The following is a 20,692-nucleotide window of genomic DNA, read 5'->3' on the forward strand; positions in this document are numbered from 1 at the left end:
TAGCTGATCTTCTCGTGTTTCAAATTCCACCTTCCCATCTACCCCCGAAAACCTGTGATTTCCTTGCCTAACAAGAATCTTTCTACTTCTGCTTTAAAAATATTCAATGACCCTGCCTCCACTGCCTTCTGAGGCAGTGTTCCAAAGTTGCACAACACTCAGAGAAAAAAATTTCTCATCTCTGTTAAAGGTTAACAAATCAAAAAGTATCTGACGAATGAGTAACCAGGAGAAAAATCAATCAAACCCTTCTATTTTATTTAACATGATTGTCACCAAGAAGCCATTCGGAAAAGTTTTACCAGCTGTCTGGTGAGAGAGAAGTGATGTGAGGAGAGGGATCTAGATCAAACTCGGATACAGCTTCATGAACTGGAAATTACAAGGAAACTAACCGTCTTCAGCTGCCACTTTTTACCTCATGGTATATACCAAGTGAGGAAGGAAATAACATTTTATAAGAGACACAGCATTTTATACAAGGAGAAGCATCACAAAGCCTATCCGAACTATTGAATTTTACAGTGTAGGAGCCCATTTGGTTGATCACATGTGATGGATCGAGAAAACAGTTATCCACTTAGTCTCACGTTCCCCTGCCTTTTATTAAAATAAAGTATTTATCCACTTCCCTTTTAGAAACTATTATGGATTGTGCTTCTAACACTTTCCATGTTGGAAAAAACAAAGATATCTCAACTTCTGAATTATGAAAAGTTCTAATTCCTGATTGAAGTCCAGCAATGATCACTGAAGAGCAGAGAGAAGACAAAATTAGGTTTAATCGCAGTAGTCACCATGGCCAAAGAGCCTGCTAACACTCAGCTTAGACATAAACTTATGCAAAAATACCAGAGTATCACCAAAAAATTCAAGTGGCCTGGACTGCGCTGATAATGACGTTCTAGCTCTTTACCAGTTCTTCAATTGAAGCTGGCAACAAAGGGGCTCATCAGCTGCCCTGGACAGAGTTTGGAGAGGTCCGAAAGCTCCAACTTACATCAGTTTGTGCTGGACTTGAGGCACGTTAGCTCTGTGGCCTCACACCTACTAAGATAAAGACTGCCCAGACACATTTCATTTCTAACTGTTATGTTTGTAAGAAAGAGCCAATTAGTTTGCATTCAAGTCTAAATGCAGGTCACTGCAGTAAAAATAGTTCTCCGACTCTGTCTTTCATATACTCACCCCATTATCCATCGAGATTTTTAAACTGAAGTTTTACTCATCTTTTCAATAACTGTTTAATTCAACTTGCCATAAAATGATAAGTGAGAAGGTAATTGCTTTTATAGCCTGACAATAATAAGGGGAATGGGTTTACAAAATTAATCAGACTAGGATGGATTTAATGGCACATTACTCTTCAACTATAATGACATTCTTCCTCTTTAGTTCAACCTCTGCAATTAAGATTTGCCATCATTCACTTTGGGGCGGGAAAGAGGTGGGGAGAAATTAAATGTCCACGCCTGTGTGCTATTTTGTGCAGATTATTTCCCCAGTCTGTTGAGACTTCAATCTCAACCATATCCTGGTCCTTTTTCTACAATTGCCAGTAGCAGACAATTAACTACACACAGAATAAATGTGTTTTTTTAACCTTGAAAAATATTTAAATCTTGTTCTGTTGAAGTGGTTGCAGTAGTGTCCAGTAGTTTCTGTTATGATCCTTGGCCAGACCCCAAAATTGTTGGTAGGATCCGATTAAGGGCCAATAACATTTTCTTTAAAGTAGACAAAGTTTGAGATTCGAGACTCTTGCTCAGTGAATAAAGCCACAAGATTCCATGGGTTTTGAACAAACAAAAATAAACTTTACTATATAAGGTCAGAAAGATAAAACAATTTACAATATCTATCTTATACTCTAACATTCAGCTAAGTATGAGGTACATGTGAATTAAGAAGGCAACCGTGGTCGAACACACCACACTACATCATAAGTGGCAGATGCAACCAAGACAGAGTCCGTGGATTTCTCAACAACCAATCCAGACATCAGTAAACACTGAGTCAAACCAATTGCACTGAAACTCTCTCTCACGAGGGATTCCAGACTTCACCTTTGAAGATTTAACCTGGGAATTCTTTCCATAGGTTGCTACAACTAGGATGATGGTGTTAGTGATGGCCCACCTCACAGGGTTTCAATCTTGTCTCCCAAGATTCCGTTCCCCTGTATTCCTGAGTATACACTCAAACACCAACTCACAAGCACAATTTCAGATCTTTGGTCATGCCGAGCAGAACACTACTGCTCCAAAGGGGTACCTTTGCCCCAGTGGCCTGCAGCACAGAGTCATCAAGCTTAGGCTGCCTTCTTGGATCTTTAGGGCTTCTCCTGAGCCATCTTCAATTACCAGGGCTTCCCTTGTGCCTTCTTCACTTCAAGTCTGCTACCTGCAGCCCTTTTCTTATTTAGAGCCTTTATTTCCCCGCTTCTCTCTTTTTAACTGAACTGGGGCCTCCTAATGTCCCTGTCTCCTCTCTAGTACTCTCCCTGTCCGCTCTTCCATTGTGATCTCTCCCTGTTCCCTGCCCGGGACATTTGCCTTCTCCACGGCTCGCTGCTCCCGGTCGCCTGACCCATGTTTTTATACCGTTTCCTTATGTACAAGTGCACTGGGTCTAAAAAAAATGTAAAAAATGATGTTCTGCACATGTTCAGCCTGCTCCCCGTCCGCGCATGCGCAATAGCTCTGAGGTCCATCATTGGTTGAAGTTTCCGACTTCTGCGCTCTCCAATGAGATAAGTTTGGGTTTTATAACATTTCTCAAATGTTCACTATGTTGAATAAACATGCCAAATTTTGAAAGCTATTGGTTTTTGTATACCTGTTATTTTTCACACTTCACTCTGTCCACCCAAGGTTGGATTGATCCTGGTTGACTCATCTTGCCATCTATGTCAGCTTTTGCCTTCATGATGCATACCAAATATTATCGATTTAGCTCCAAGATCAAGAATTGCGACATCCAATTGTGCTGTCTTTCTACAAAGCAGCATTTACAAATGTGTGAAGTCTGCTTCATATAATATAATGGGTAGATATGATTTACAAACAAAATAGTCAGCAGGTCTGGCAGTATCAATGGAGAGAGAAATGGAGTTAATGTTTTGAGTTGAGTATGGCTTCTTCAGAAATTCTGAAGGGCTATATTTGACTCAAAATATTAACTCTGTTTCTCTCTCCACAGATGCTGCCAGGCGTGACTATTTCCAGCACCTCCTGTTTTTATTTCCGATTTCCAGCATCTGCAGTATTTTGTTTTTATTTTAGGGCAGATATGATTATTGGATTCATTGGGTATTCTACAGACAACAATGTCCATGCTTAACTGCCACAGTATCCACAGACTTTGAGCTCCAGTGTTTCCAAGACAATTATGTCCAACTCTAGGTCAGAAAAGGTATTATGTTTAGGCAGAATGTGTTTTCAGGAAAACAGCAGCTCGGCAATATTTCACATGTCCAAAAGGCTCTGGGTCCTCCAAAGCTCATACAATATCTTCCAGCTTGAGTCATAATCTGTTCATCATCGAAACCCTTCTTCAGGCACAGGAAGACACAGGAACTGACAATTTCTAAGGCTGTTTTTGACTTAATGGATGAAAAATGGAGAGCAGCCTGCATGTGATTTCCTAATGTGTACAACTAAATGGTACAGTTTTACCACTGCTTTCCATAATGCCTCCATTTTTAGCTCAGTAACAAGGTTCTTTTGCAGACCAGTTCCGAATTCAAGAGGATCTTTCAAATAAAAATCTTTCCACCAACACGTGTCTACAAGACCAGGAGCAAGTCATGAACCAGTGAGCTATCTTAGACACTTTTTGATCTGCCACCCACAGAATATGGCAGGTTTTACGAAGGCTGGCTACTTCAACTTCTAGGACCCATGATAGCTAAGTATCAGCTATTATGAATATTGCTAGTGTGATGATATTGACATTTTCCCAGATGGCAATTTAAACATTCCATCTCTTCTGCTGAGGAGGAAGATGGAGGAACCGTATGTTTTGAAGGTGGAACCGGAGACAGTTACGTGTGTTAATTTTATCTACTGTTTTTGACTTGGGGAGATAAGTGCTCATTACCAGTGATCTTAACTTGGGCCTAATTAGCATGTTTGAAGGCTGAATTGTGCCCGAGTGCAACGCAATGGCGAGGTGGCCAGTGGTAGAATCTGCACAGGGCCACCACAGGGGGCTTAAGGGAACAGTCCCTGACAAAAGTTAAGTGATTGGAAGGAAGGTCAGAAGACACTCCCTATGCCTTCTGGCACAAACAAAGCCTTAAAAAAGATGAAAAGATTGAACCTACCTGGAGCATTACAGGAGCCAATCCAACCTTCTGCTAGGTTTTGCTGGTAAGCTCAGCACTGGGTAGCATTGCTGCGATTGGTGGTTAAAATTATGTCAGGTTTAGAATGATGTCATCAGACCCAAATATTTAATATATTCCAGCTGCCTGAAGCGAGAGCCTCACCTTTCTCGGAATGTCCACAAAGTTCAAATGGCATTGGGCAGTAACAAAGCAGTATTGGAATGATCAGTACATCCACTCGAGTTTAAACCGTCACAGGTTGTGTTCATGCTTGGCAAGTTGGTTAAAATTACCCCCATTGCTCTATCCCTCAGACCCAATATTTTCAGAGCGCTTAGGAAAGATTTCATTTCAGACTCAGTGGAAGCATCCTTAACCCAGCATTCCTATTATTCCAACTCCTTTTCTCTGTGCAGTCCATCACTAAAATAACATAGAAGAACTGAAGAAATTTTCCACCAGCACTTCCGGGCCAGACTTTTTGATAGCCACTGAAAAACCTTTCTTTATACAGCCTCTCCGGTGGCCTTTTAGATGCAGCCCAAGTATGGAGCATTCCCAGTGCAAAGCTCAGGTTAAAAAAAATGGCCAGAGAGGTTTTCCTCCTGTCTTTAATTTACAAGGAAACTGAACACTCTCAGCATTGTAACTACTACAGATTTATTTGTAATAATAAAAAGCTGATGAAGTAGTCCGTTATGGACATATTTAATGCAGTAAACAAGATAAGCAGCAGCTTTACTTTGACTTCCAAACTTAGTTTCCCAAAGAGATGTCTTTGCAAGTAAGGCTTAAAGAAGCAAAGGCTTTTGGTTTATTCCATGGTTTTTTTTAAGAACTGCTACCATCCCAGCTCAGCAGCCAGACTGCATCACAACCTTCAAAGACAACCAGACTCCAGAAGAGGCTTTCATTCTGATTTCAACCATGTGGAAATAAACCCCTTTGCTTTCACCTCCTCCCAAAATCATGAGTCAATTTGGCCCTCCTGAGAACTGTAGTTGAAATAGTCCTAATATTTTTAAAACCTTCACTTTGAAGATTTGCAAAGCCAAGTGAAAGAGGTTTATCGCCAAAAATAAAACTCACTCAGACTTTACATTCCAGTTATCCAGATAATTTTATTCAAGTTGTTAGATCAAGAAGTTTTACATAACTGGTTAAAAGTCTATGCAGTAAGTCTGATTTATTTCTCAGGGTTAGTGGATAACTTAATTAGGAAACTCCCTGCATTGTCCAGATTCATAAAGATCAAGCTAACCATCCCCTCTGATATTAGATTTGAAACTGGTATAACAACTGCATCCAGCTTGAGATGAGAAATTCCACCTGATCATTGACTATAAGGCTACAGGCAGGAGTTAAGACAGACTCAAACCAGTCCATAGTGGGAACAGATCCGAGGGAGTAAAAGCAGCTTCCTGATGTTGGAAGTTGAAGAAAACTGTTGTGGCAGAGTTCAAGACCTCTCGCCCTATGCCTGTGCTTTTCCTGATCTGGAATTACTTGATCCTTACTGTGAGACAATAGTGGAAGCTTCATTTCCCAGTACTAAAATTCTTTGTCTTGACGGGAACAAAATTAATCAAAAGAAATTGAACAAGAGGAAAAAAATGAAGATTCCAAGAAAATTCCAAGACTCTTGTGTCCCCAATGAGCATCTGGCCTATTAAGTCATCCCAAACAAATGTATATTGTGTACATAAGGCAGTATTTCATTAGAAATTGCAAGCTGACAGTTTGCTGAATCTGCTACATTATTGAATTCCTGATTTCAGCAGCACAGAAGGTGGTGCTAAGCAGAGACCAAACATTTCCCCTAGGAGAGGCAGGAGGGAAAGGGGAACTAGATTGGAGAAGCATTGTAGGGCTAATGTAATCTTTGCCAGCTGATGCAAAGTAACAATAGCTGAAATGTGTGTGGTAGTCTCCATCCTGTTGATCACATTTGCTATATGCCTTGGGGAGAAGATAAAGGGGTTCTTATCTTGTGTTTTTTCTAAAATAAATGCTGAATTACCTCTCCAAGAAAACCCTAAAATTGGTAAACAGACACATTTCCTATCATTTTCACATTTGGTCTGCTATTTGATTAGATTGATTAAATTGATAAACGTACATATTATATTCTAATCATTTGCTTCAAAAAGACACAGAGTAAATAGAGGGTACATGAAAAGTAACACTGCATCACCATTTTTATCCTGTTGTGAGGAAGATTGCATAATTTATGAGTCATTAATTCAGATTAGTGAAGAAAGCCTTTTTCAAAAGAATGATTAGATCATGAGAGGCCACTCCACCCATTGTACCACTACTAGCTCTGTCTTACTCATAAATGCCTTTTTTTCATTTAAATAGTTATTTACTTCTGTTAAAAATTACACAGCTTCTACTTTCACAACTGTTTCTAGCAGGGCATTCCATGTCCTAACAAACCTCTATGTGAAAAAGAAACACTGCTAATCTCTTACTTTGGGGGTGATGTTAAATTTGTGCCCTCCAGTTATCAACTCACTAGCCAGTGAAGTCCAATGGTCGATGCGATGCATCTAATGTGTGGGTAAAAAGATTTAGCATGCTTTGTGCTTTTGTGTGCGAGTTTGCTTCTCATTATCAGCCCACACTGCTGGCTAGCAGCAATGTGAAACAGAGAGCCAAATATGTAAATCCCTCCCCGTCAGAACACAGCTTCTCCAACAGCAAGTCCTCAGCTGTGCCTCCTTTGGTGACACGCCGAAACTGGGTCCCTCGCAGCCCCAGGCTAAAGTTTCAGAGGAATTCAGATGAGGTTTGGCCCCCAGACATGCACTGCACAGGCCCATTGGTATGTGGACATGCCCTAGCACTCATGAACCAAACTCCCAGCTATGGGTGAATAGCTCCATTGATTTGTGGATACCCCTGGAGAGTTGAAGGCTCAGGGAATAAACCCTGACAAAAAATCTGGTTTGGAGACCAAAGGTGGATTGATATCTAAATATGTCATCTTTCCAACATATCCTGCAACCAAGCAGGTGCCAAATGTAATACTGCATTCCTTTGGACTCGATCAGCAGCCCAGCGTCCCCATAAATTTTGTACAGGCTTGCACCCTGAAGAGGACACTCCAGTTTCGCTGCACAGCACCGGAGACAAGCTATGACTGATAAGGCCATCTACTGGCATAGAGAACAGTGCTACAGGTTACCTCCGATGGTGAGGGGGAACCTCTTGACCCACTGGGTCAGCCACTGCCCTCCCAAGTCAGGCAGCCTCCAACTAGTAAGGTGCTGAATCTCCACGGTCCATCTGCTTCAGTGGGTGCGTGGAGCTTAGAGTCTCTGCTCAACAAATGGTCAAAATCCACTGCACCAGGGAAACAAGCAAAATAAGCAAGAAAGAAGATGCCAACTCTGGGAGTGGCAAGCTGAAATGTCAGGACCATGCGCTGACAGATGACTTGTAGTTGGTCAATAATGCGTGCAAGACTACTGTGATTAACATGGAGTTTTTAGGCTGAACGTCAGCATAGCATCCGTACATGAGACCTAGTTCGTTGAGGGTGGATCACTGAATGAAAAACATTCACCAGGCAGGGAAAGAATTCAGATGAAATGTGTGAGCAAGGTATAGGCTTCATTGTAAGGAACTCACTGTTTTCAATGATAGAACCCCCCCCCACCGCCCCCACCACACAAATGGTTCAGAACATGTTTCCTCCATTTGCTTCTCAATTTAAATGGGGCCAGTTAACCTCATGAGTATCTATGCTCCAATGCTGAGCTCCACTACAGAGGTGAAAGACTGGTTCCATGAGGAGCTTGACACTGCAATAAGCAGAATCCATAAGTCAGAACGCCTTTACCTACTGGAGGATTTCAACGCAAGAATGAGCACAAATCATGAGGCATGACCCTCCTGCTTCAGAAGCCATGGCCTGGGAAAGATAAATGAGAACAGACATACTTGAGCTTTTTGTAATTAACATCTTCTTTCAAAGCAAGCCATGTCACAAGGTGACCTGGAGACATCCAAGATCAGGGCATTGGCACAAGTTGGATCTGATCTTCACCAGACATGACTCTCTGAACAGCATTCACAATACATGCAGCGATCACAGTGCTGTCTATGATGCAGATCACTCCCTGGTGTGCTCTAGGGTGAGAATGCAAGCCTTGAAGTGTTTTCATTCAAAGCAGAAATGCCATCCACATATTAATGTCAGCTATACTTCTTACCCAGATAAAAACCACCAGTTCCCTAACTTGAATGAACAGGCACTCTCTGGCATTCCCACAGAGCGTAGAAGTGAAATGGAACATACTTCGAGACACCACCTACAATACTGCACTCTCAATAAATGGGAAGCAAGAGCGGAAAAATGCTGACTAGTTCGATGCTAACATCACTGCAATGGAACCAGTCATTGAAGCCAAGTGGTCCACTTTCATTAATTACAAGAGAGACCAGCGCAAGAAAACTTTGAATGCAATAAGAGCTGCTCAAAGTAAAGTGCAACAGACTGCTAGGCAGTGCCTCAATAACTACTGGTTCCAAATTTGCCAGAATGCCCAGATATCCTTTGACACAGAATGTCAGGGACATGTATGAAGGAATCAAAAAGGCAACAGGTCCATCAGCAAAGAAAATGGCTTCACTGAAAATAAAGGCAGGGGAGGTTATCGCTGATTGCAATAAACAGCTGGAGAGATGGGTGGAACACTACTTTGAATTGTGTTCCATGGAGAGCACTGTTACTAAGGAAGCTTTAGACACCATAGAAAGCCTGCCAGTTGTGGCAGAGGTGGATAGCGAACCCACAGTGCAGGAGTTTAGCAAAGCTTAACATGGGCAAAGCTCCAGGTGCTGCTGCTATAGTGCCTGAACACATCATGCATGGGAAACCAGCACTGCTGCAGAATCTGCACAATCCTCTCCGTCTCTGCTGGAGGGAGGAGGCAGTGCCCTAAGATATACATGATGCAAAGATAGTAACCCTGTACATGAACAAGGCCAACTGCAGCAACTGCAACAACTATCGAGGAAATGCCCTGCTGAGCACCGTGGGAAAAGTATTTGCCCATGTTGCCCTTGTGTGATTGCAGATCTTGGCTAAAGACATCTATCCTGAATCCCAGTGGGGTTTCAGAACTAGAAGATCTAGCGTTGATAAGATCTTCTCAGTCCGTCAGCTGCGAGAGTTATCATGAACAAAGGAGACCACTATATATTGTCTTCATTGGTCCTATCAAGACATTCGACCACATGACCAGATACAGTCTACTTAAGCTCCTGGAGAAAACTGGCTGCTTGCTGAAGCTGTTCAATGTGATCTCTTCTTTCCATGACAGCAACAGCTACAACGAACCAACTTCGGAACCCTTTGAGATCAGCGGTGGGGTCAAACAGAGTTGTGTTCTGGCATTGATACTCTTTGGAAAAATCTTCTCTTTGTGCTGTCATATGTCGTCAGGTTATCTACAGAGGGTGTCTACTTATATACCATAACTGATGGGAAGCTGTTCAGCCTTGCTTGCCTGAGATCCAAGACAGGATGTGTGCCAAGTCTTCATTAGAAAGTTGCTCCACGCTGATGATGCCACACTAACATTTCATTCTGAGGGATGCATGCAGTGGCAAATGGACAGACCCTCTCATGCCTTTAAAGAGTTTGGATGACCATCAACAAGGAAGACAAATGTCATGGTCCAGGATGTTGCTATCATCAATCAGCATTGGAAGCGTGACACTGGAAGTTGTTGATTGCTTCACATATCTAGACTCCATATTCACCAGCAATCTGTCACTTGATGCTGAAATCAACAGATGTATCGCAAAAGCTGCAGCTGTTATGTTCGAGCTGAGTGAGAGTGTGTGGAACAACAGTAACCTGACTGAGAACACTAAACTGCAAGTCTACCAAGCCTGTATCCTCAGTGCGCTCCTCTGCAGTGGTGAGACCTGGATAACGTATGCTAGACAGGAGAAAAGGCTGAACAGTTTCCACCTTTGCTATCTGAAACATATCTTCAGCATCTCTTGGCAGGACAAGATCACCAACTTAGAGGACATGGAACATGTTAATTCCATCAACATACATATTGCTAAACCAATGACATTTGCACTGGCTCAGCCATGTTCATTAGATGGATGACAGCCCAATACCCAAAGACCTTTAGTATGCTGAACTGGCCACTGGGTCACCATCTCCTGGATGCCCATACTTCCACTACAAGGACAACTGCAAGTGAGACATGAAGATGGTGGCTTGATGGCCATGACTTCTGAGGCTGTTTGGAAGGGTATTGGAAGAGGTGAGCAGAAACGGAATGCTCAGCTGACCAAGAAGCAAGTCCAGAGAAAACAGAAGCTAGCAAGTCTTGTACCTTCTCAGCCCATTATCTTCCTCTGCTGCATATGCATAGACTGCCATGTCAGAATGGTGCTCCTGAGCCACACCAGGCAAGGCTTAATAGGGTTGCCAAAGTTCTTTAACCGACTTTTTTTTTGAAACAGAGGTTTGCCTTTTATAAGTGAACTGTGTGTGTGTGTGCGCTTGTGCGTGCGCGCATGAGGTTGTGTGTGGGGGGGTGGCATATGCATATGTCTGAACCTTTAAGCCACTATGCCTTTCAAAATTTCATTTAATAGATATGTTCTTTCCTTATTCTTCCTTTCAAAATGCATCAACTCATATCTCTGCTTTAGGTTTCATGCAACATGTGTCTGCACTCCTCAAGTTGCTCAATGTCTTCCTTAGTGAACCATGTTCTCTAATTTGCAAGCTTTCATACTGTGCATATAGTACATCTCCACAAACTCTCACACTGGTCAATTGTGTGTGTGATTGCTAACAGTGTATAGGCTTCAGGTGAAAAGGAATTAGAGGGCAAGGGATACTTACACCAGTTGCATAGAAGCATTTCAGACACTATTGTAAGGTCACACCTTCAGTTCTTAATTTCATATACACAGACACACAATGGACATACAAATGGAGAGTGTGCTTTAATACTTGCCAAGGTCACAACTGCCAAGGCAGTTTCATGCCTGATGATGACGATCATTTATGATTTCCCAATCTATGTAGTAGCCATTGTCAATAGGAACATCCTTTCAAAAACATTGCTCAGCAGCAGATTAGTTCCAGTTATGTTCTACTTGACCACTTAATACTAAGGATTAAAGATAAGGATTTATTTGTGGCACAGGTGGTACTCACTAAGAGGCTTGTACAAAGTGAAAGCTCATTATCGTCCTAAACCAAGAAACAAAACACACAATCAAGTAATGCATCCAAATCAATTTACCTACCTGCTCATGGATGTCAACCACCACAGCATTCTGCTGTGGAGGGTGTGCGGCGGGGTGGAGCATGCGTGGAGATACATTCGGAGGGTGAAATGCTCTGGGCTCCTCTGCAGCTGGCTGTTGTCCATAAGGATGATGGTGGTAGTTTTCGTCTTGGCTCACAGAACTATGTCTAGTCAGTCTTTCTCGTCTCCCACGTTGACGCCTAACAGGAGGACTGTACAAAAGCAGATCAGAACACTTAACAGTACAAACATTTACAGTGCAGGGGAGTTGGACAATATCTGTTTTTGATTAACAGCTTCATTGCTTGGCCCAGATAAGCTACAATATAGGTTTCAACTAGTGATTTATCGTGTATTGCATGATCTTAAATTTAAAAATTACAAATTTGATAATGTAATTTGATTCATACTGTCAAACTTTCTAATGTAAATAAAGCCAATGACAGGTAAACTATCATACACAGAATATTTATACAATGTTTAAATCTCAGAAACATTTGCAGAAAAATTAGTCTTACAAAATCAATAGTTACTAGGAACATATGAGCAAGAGTAGGCCATTCGGCCGCTAGAGTCTGCTCCACCATTCATCTAGATTGCGGCTGATCTTCTACCTCAATGCCATTTTCCTGCACTATCCCCATATCCCTTGATCGCTTTAATATCTGAAAATCTATCGATCTCATGCTGTATACTCGGCATCAGGGCTGAGATTCCAGCTGTTGCTCATTTCAGCAAAGGCTGACGTAAGCAAAACCGATGTTTCACCACTTTATTTTTTACTCTACTCCTTTTACTGCTACAATTAACAAATACAATCATTTTTATCCCCTAAGTGTACTGGAATATGTTATTTTTATCATGCTGCTAAAACAAGGTGTTTATTTTTAGCTGACCAGCATCTGCTTCATCATATGATTTGCCCTGTGAAGAATGTTTAGCTATTGAAAAAAATACTCCTAGCATTGTTGACTGCATGAAGCAAACCACATGGTGAAACTTACAACTTCAAATAAAAATGCACACTGCATTATGAAAGATTAACACCTTCCCACCACACTTTTATTGACTTTTAACAGGAGCCAGAATTTATCCTTGTTCTCTGAAGTACACCTCCACATAAACCTAATATAGCTGAATCTCTGCTTCCTTGTAATATCCAAAACATCAGGTGTATAAAATTCCCCTTTGCCTCTATTAATGTGCTTGCCAGAGTTTTAGCATTAGGTTCCTTTATGCTCAGCTGCGACAAAGTGGTTAATCCATTCATTTTGAACCAGTTAAGCAGTGCTCTAAGAAAAGCACTTAGTAGGATTTTAGGCTATAAAAAGGTAGTGTACTTCGAATAGCATTTGCTTCCAATTCTGGTTCCAAAGAACCCTGTTAATATTAGAAAATGTTTTCTTCAAATCCCTTGAGCATAGAGAGTTTTTCTTCCTTCTGCTTTATAGAACTGACATCCTACTCATCTTTGAAGATGAACAATACCAATTAGAATTAGTGAAATGTATTGAAGCAACATTTTTCATTGGTATCCTTTGGACTAACAATTGTAATACCTTTTTTTAAAAAAAAGGCACCACAGGGCTCAAACAGCAACTTCAGTTTGAAACGTTCCAAACAGGTGTAATTCCATAAAGTGCACTACAATAAAATTTTCACTTAAGGAGCCAATAGAGTTTAAACAAACACTTATGAAATTGCAAAACATAGACACCTCCTTAACGGCCATCTGATTTGCAACTATTTACCTTCTTCTATTTCGTGCAGGTGTATTGCATCTTTCCCCTGAGAAATGATGTTGATTTGGTCGAGCTGAGGGAGGTCGCCTATTGGATGTCATCTCCCATGGTCGCATTGGTGACGATGGGGCAGGAGATACCGCTGTATATTCAAAAAACGAATGAGAAAGGCGTTGGCGCTTAGGACTTGGGCTTTCTTCACTCTGCATTGTCACAAGAAAAAACAACTCATTAATAATATTCTTTCCCATAAAGACATACAATATAGATCCCTTTCTAATCTTCAGAATATGGCACTGCTCTGATACAGAGTTGGTTTGCCCTGATATTTAAGGGAAGACGGGAAAGAAGGGGTGAACCATTAGCAGCTGGGAAATCTGAAAATTTCAGAAACATGGCAGCCCCGCTAAATTTAACTGCAAAAATTCATCAGAATTTTTTTTATTCTATTCCCCATATGTTTATATTGAAGGTTGACTGGACGTCAGGTAAGAAAACCTGTGTTACAATTGAAAAGATTGGGGGACATTAAGGAACAAAAATAATTCTTTCACAGGTTTGAATCCACTGATAGGAATAGCAAATGCACGAAGTATGCTAAAGCAGGATATGATTTGGCTCAGCATTCCTGTTATTGTTTAGTGAACAGAACATACCTTAAGTATGCTAATCAAAAGTAATACTGGTTAGCAGTTTCTTCCTCCAAATAAAAGGTGTGGCTATGGGTACCCACATGGGCCCCAGTTATGCCTGTCTCTTTATGGGATATGTGGAACATTCCTTGTTCCAGTCCTACTCAGGCCCCCTCCCACAACTCTTTCTCTGATGCATCGATGACTGTTTCGGTGCCGCTTCATGCTCTCGTCTGGACCTGGAAAAATTTATTAATTTTGCTTCCAAATTCCACCCCTCCATCGCTTTCACATGGTCCATCACTGGCATTTCCCTTCCCTTCCCTTCCTCGACCTCTCTGTCTCAGTTTCTGGTGATAGGCTGTCCACCAATATTCATTACAACCCACCGACTCCCACAGCTACCTCGACTACAACTCCTCACACCCTGCTTCCTGTAAGGACTCCATCCCATTCTCTCAGTTCCTTCGCCTCCGTCGCATCTGTTCCGATGATGCCACTTTCCAAAACAGTGCTTCTGACAAGTCTTCCCACTTTCCAAAACAGCGCTTCTGACATGTCTTCCTTCTTCCTTAACCGAAGTTTCCCATCCACGGTGGTTGACAGGGCCTTCAACTGTGTCTGACCCATCTCCTGCGCCTCTGCCCTCACACCTTCCTCTCCCTCCCAGAACCATGAAAGGGTCCCCTTTGTCCTCACTTTTCACCCCACCAGCCTCTGCATTCAAAGGATCATCCTCCACCATTTCCGCCATATCCAGCATGATGCCACCACCAAACACATCTTTCCTTCACCCCCACTGTCGGCATTCCGTACGGACCGTTCCCTCAGGGACACCCTGGTCCACTCCTCCATCACCCCCAACACCTCAACCCCCTCCCACGGCATCTTCCCATGCAATTGCAGAAGGTGCAACACCTGCCCCTTTACTTCCCCCCTCCTCACCGTCCAAGGGCCCAAACACTCCTTTCAAGTGAAGCAGCACTTCACCTGCAAGTCCCTCAATTTGGTCTACTGCATTCGCTGCTCCCAATGCGGTCTCCTCTACGTTGGAGAGACCAAACGCAGACTGAGTGACTGCTTTGCGGAACACCTTTGGTATGTCCGTAAGCATGACCCAGACCTTCCTGTCGCTTGCCATTTCAACACACCACCCTGCTCTCATGCCCACATGTCCATCCGTGGCCTGCTGCAATAGTCCAGTGAAGCTCAACGCAAACTGCAGGAACAGCACCTCATCTTCCGATTAGACCCTTTGCAGCCTTCCAGACTTAACATTGAGTTCAACAACTTCAGATCATGAACTCTCTCCTCCATCCTCACCCCTTTTTGATCCCCTTTTTTCAAATATTTATCTTTTAATTTTTATATAGATATATTTTTCCACCTATTTTTATTATTTTTTTTTTTACATTTATTTCCATTCATTGTTTCATCCCCACCTTTTAGCCTATTCTGACCTTTTTCCCTCACACTCTCCCTTCCCCCCACCCCACTCGGGCCATCTGTCACTTGCTCACTCTGCTTTCTATTCTTAATGCCACCATTAGCACCTCCTTTAGCCAGTATCACCACCATCAACACCCCTCTGACCTTTTGTTTATGACATCTTTTGCAATCTCACCTTTGCCTCCACCTATCACTGGCCTTCTATCCAGCTTCACCTGTCCCATCTCCCTTAAACAGTATATATGTCATCAAATTTTTACTTCTTTAGTTCTGAAGAAGAGTCACACGGCCTTAAAACGTTAACTCTGTCTTTCTCTCCACAGATGCTGTCAGACCTGCTGAGTTCTTCCAGCAATTTTTGTTTCAGATTTCCAGCATCCGCAGTTATTTTGCTTTTATATCAGCAGTTTCCATTTGTTTTGCCAAAACTGTTGCACAGCGTTCACCATTATTTTGTGCTTTAATGGGATGAAAGAGGCCAAACTGTACCTAATCGGCAACATTTTCCAACTAGCAAGTGGCAATTGATAGCTTACCCTCATACACAGCTTTATTCCCTCCACAAAGTTTGTGCCAAGTAAAGTGGCACTTAGCCACTTCAAACATATGCAATGCACTGCCTGACAGGCTTCTTAAACTCTGCAACAATCCCAACTGCCATAAGATATTGTTTAACCACATGCATGTGCTAGCTTCCCTCACTTTTCTTCCCAATTTATGCTTGGCAGCCCCGAAACATCTTTCAAACACCAATCCTCCTTGAAATTGCTCTGAATGTCTGACTGCATTACACAACTTTTACTTACAAACTTCAGTTTACAATATAAACTATTATACAAGGCTTAAGAAAGTTATGGCATGTTACTCTTCCTTTCTGATTCATTCATCTTCAGCTACATTTAGGAAGGGTTGATGGCGGGGGAGCTCTTTTGCTCCTCCTTGCCCGCCAGCAATACTGGAAAAGCACTTATCTGCTGGATCTGGCAGTTCCCATTTCTTTTTGCTGCCAGGTACCTGAGTCCTAGGAAAATTGTGCTGCTGGCATTAAATCTAAGTTTCTGCCAAAGTCTGAAGCATGGAGCCTCATTTAAATACAATAATTATTGACCTAACCCTCAAAAGCGGGTTATTCACCAATCCCAAACCCATCCAAGTTGAACCAGAAGCAGGAACGTTTGCGGTTGGTTGGATTTCCAATTTTCAATAATTTAACCTTCCTTTCCCCCAACATCCTCCCCAACATCTTGCCCATCCAGAGGGAATTAAAATTATCCCCCCCTCCCGCCGAATCTAGAGGATACATCTGGGTCACAAAAATGCTAAACTACTGGCAGATGCTGGAAATTTGAAATTAAAATAAAAAATGCTGAAAATACTCAGCTGGACCAGCAGCATCTGTGCAGAGAGAAATAAGAATTAACATTTCAGGTCAATGATCTTTCTTCAGAACTGGAAAAAAAATTAGAAATGTAACAACCTTTTGGACACACCATTGAATTCAACAATTTCACATGTGTGGAGTTTGCACGTTCTCCCAATGTCTGTGTAGGTTTCCGCCGGGTGATCCAGTTTCCTCCCACCATCCAAAGGCGTACTGGTTAGGTGGACTGGTTATGGTAAATTGTCCCCCAGTGTGTGTGTCTGTGTGCCCTATGATGGACTGGTGTCCCGTCCTGGGTGTACCCTGCCTAGCGCCCACTAGCTCCGACTCCCCGCGACCCTGAATTGGATGAAGTGGTTCTGGAAAAGTGAGTGAACATTGCTCATATTTTTAATTGCTGATAATTTTAACCTGTCCTATTACTACACTGTAACCAATCCTGTCATAAATATGAAATCCAAAAATACCAGTTGTCTGGAATCTTTTTGAGCAGGCCCATGCAACTGAGACTCATCACTCGCAGGCTGTAACAATTATAACTGGAGAAGGGTGAGGGGTGGGGTGGGGTCGAGACTGTTTTTATTTATAAATTATTAAAAAAAGACACACCACAGTGCATCCTCCCCAGCAGCTGCAGGAAAATCCCCCTTTCCCCTCAATAAAATCTCAAAGGATTTTTAAAAATTAACAATTCTAAAGGGAGGAACAAAAATGTAAACTATCCATTGACTCCAAGTTCTGAGGTTCTGATCTGAACAGAATTGGTTCCGTCTCTCTCTCTCCAACTCTCAGAAAAGGTTTTTTTGGTTTTAATTCTCCTGTCTCTTCTATGCTAGCTGCTCTAGCTCCTCCGTTCACAGGTTCCCTCCCTCCCGCTCTTACTGCTCCTCCAATTATAGATTCTGTCTCTGGAGGAACAGCAAGAGTAGGAGGGATGGAACCTGTGATTGGAGGAGCTGGGGAAGCGAGCGTAGGAGACACAAAATCTGTGATTGGAGGAGCAGCTCCTCACAGATTTTCATTCCCACACTCATTGCTCCTACAATCAAATTCTGCATTATTTTCCCCTCTTAACGAGACGCATGCAATTGTTCAGCCCCATATGGACAATGGAGGAACCATAATGTAAAGTAATATGTACCAGGAAGACCTTTATTGAATTTTTTTGTCTCCGTCTTTTGATTTTTCTGGTCTATTTTCAAGGTTGAGTATTTTGAACTCCGCTGCCTAACAAATTAACCGGTCTTTTCTCTTTCAGATCTGCCGTGTTGTTACATCATGTTCTGCTAATATCTCAAGATTCCTGGTGTGTAGTTTTCTTTTAATCTATATAGGAGAAATAAATATAGGCCTGAACTTTTCAATCGGCAGGCAGGCTCCCACGAAGGGCTCCGCACCACCATTTTACATGGGTGGACCAATTAACCCGCCCAGTGTAAGACGCAAGCCGTAGCGCTTAGTGCTACCTGTGCGGGCGGGGGAAGGAGAGAGAGTTGGGGCCAGCACTCTTTCGCACGCTTCAACCTCCCTGAGGCAGCTCCATGCCTCAGGGTGATTGAAGTGCTTTTGAAATAAATAAATAAATTGCTTGAAAATTTAATTAAACATATCACATGAGGTGGGACATGTTTTTATATTTCAGGAAATTTTTTTATTTAAGTGGTAAAAGCTTCAGGAAACCTCATCCCGCTCGTGAATGAGGTTTCCTAAAAAAGGTGAAGGCCGCTTGGCCTTTTCACCTGTCCACCAACCTTAAGGTTGTTTGGGCAGCATAAACAATGACATTAATTAATTCATTAATGGCTTTAATAGGCCTATCAGTTATCGGTGGGTGCACAGCTGACTCTGGTGCCCACCCACCGAACAAAACATCGCGAGACAGCGCGATGACGTCAGGACGCATGCCTGATGTCATCGCGTGTCATTTTACAAGCCAGCGTGTCAGACCCGCCCCCACATGCCGACTGAAAAATTCAGGCCATAATGATTTTATAAATTACGTAGATCCTGAAACTGCAGCAACAAGAAATCACAAACAGTGGGTCAAAATCCAGACAAAGGCTATCATATGATTCAAAAGTATGATGAACACTTACGAATATCAAGCAAAAAATACTCGAGCTTTGGAGCAGCCTGACCCTAAATCTAGACTTTTTTTTTAAACTTATATGTTCACGGGATGTAGGTATCACTGGCTAGGCCAGCATTTAATGCCCACCCTTAATTTTCCTGGAGGTGGTGGTAAGCCACCTTCTTGAACTGCTGCAGTCCATATGGTGTGGATACACCCACAGTGCTGTTAGGAAGAAAATTCCAGGGTTTTGACACAGCGACAGTGAAGGAAAAGCAATATAGTTCCAAGTCAGGATGGTGTATGGCGTGTAGTGGAGCTTGCAGGTGGTAGTGGTGTACCCATGTTGCCCTTGTCCTTCTAGGTGTAGAAGTCACGGGATTGGAAGGTGCTGTTGAAGGAGAGCCTGGTGAGTTGTTGCAATGCATCTTGTAAATGGTACACTGCTGCACTAACTGAACTATTAAAAATGAAGAAATTTCAATGGACACTGGAGTGTCAGAAGTCATTTGATACTTTGAAAACTGTATTAACTACGACACCAGTTTTGGCAGTACCCAATTATGACAAGCAATTCAAGTTGGCCGTTGTCACAAGCGATATAGGCATTGGGTTTGTACTGTTACAAGATGATGACACTAGAATTGAAAAACTGAAGGGTATTTTTCACAGAAGCTGAATGTACAACAGAGAAGATATTCAATGATCGAAAAAGAGAGTTTGGTGTTAGCATTGCAGCATTTTGAAATTTATGTTGCCAACAATTCATCAGAAACAATTGTTTATGCAGACCACAATCCTTTGAAGTTTTTGGACAAATGTCGAGACAAAAGTGCAAGATTTTTCAGGTGGAGTCTATTAGTACAACCATTTCATCTACGGATTAAACATGTTGCTGGTAGAGAGATTCTGTTCGCAGATGTGTTATCACGTTTGAAGCTTAAAGGAAAATTGGCCATTTAAAAAAACCTGGACACTGAACTGAAGTGATTTCTGTTGATACCATTGACTTGTGTATATATATATTATGTTAATGCATGCATCTGTTAGTGTAATAAATATAGGAGACAGATGAGTTTTTAAAAAATGAAGCAGTCTTTTAGAATTATGACGGTTCACCTTTCGATAGGGAGGGGACGTCATGAAGATATTGATGTATATAATGTTATTGGAAAGTATTTTAAATTGGACTTGTAGTAGGGTCTGTGTCTGTGGGTGTGAGTGTGTGTGTTTTAATTAGATTAAAGCCAGCTACTCTGGGTGCTTTGATGTATGGTTGTTATGAGATGTAAACAATAAGGTAGAGGGTACATTGCATTTTGTTGAATAAACCATTCAAAGACTGGGGGTGAAATCTTGTACATAGCTAGGAGACATCAAGCAATATGTTTATATTACTAATAAAATTGGTATTATAGAACGGGTTTTATTGTTAGAAGAGGTGGAGTTCAAAGGGCCTGGTGATATAACGAGAATTTGCATTCAAAGGGAAGGCTAGGTATATTCAGAAAAGAGTTTTGTGTGTGGGTCAGATGCATGCTGCCTATAAGCCTACAACTGTGTGAAGGAACCAAATTGAAAAGAATTTCATTTTGAATTCGTAAGATAAAATGTGCTTGTCTGGTGTCTATTTAAGTCTATGGGTTATTGTTGCTTTGGGGAAGATTACCTGGGAGTGATTAATTTGGGGGTTTGTTTAGAAGTTATTATGGTAGTAATTTGTAGACAGGTGTTTAAAATTGTTGTTAAATTAATAAATGTTTAATTTAATTTATATAAAAAACCTCTT

The 20,692-nt window shown here is 41.9% G+C and overlaps 1 protein-coding gene across 1 annotated transcript in view; it reads right to left on the reverse strand.

Annotated features, from left to right (window-relative positions):
• LOC144697809 (E3 ubiquitin-protein ligase RNF38-like) overlaps positions 1-20,692 on the reverse strand; it is a 218,338-nt gene that overhangs the window by 60,587 nt on the left and 137,059 nt on the right. The window contains 2 exon segments of the mRNA XM_078569797.1: positions 11,627-11,840; positions 13,380-13,573. Coding sequence (XP_078425923.1) covers positions 11,627-11,840; positions 13,380-13,573 — 408 coding nt within the window.

Source organism: Cetorhinus maximus, chromosome 2, assembly GCF_964194155.1.
Source record: "Cetorhinus maximus chromosome 2, sCetMax3.hap1.1, whole genome shotgun sequence".
NCBI classification, from domain to species: domain Eukaryota; kingdom Metazoa; phylum Chordata; class Chondrichthyes; order Lamniformes; family Cetorhinidae; genus Cetorhinus; species Cetorhinus maximus.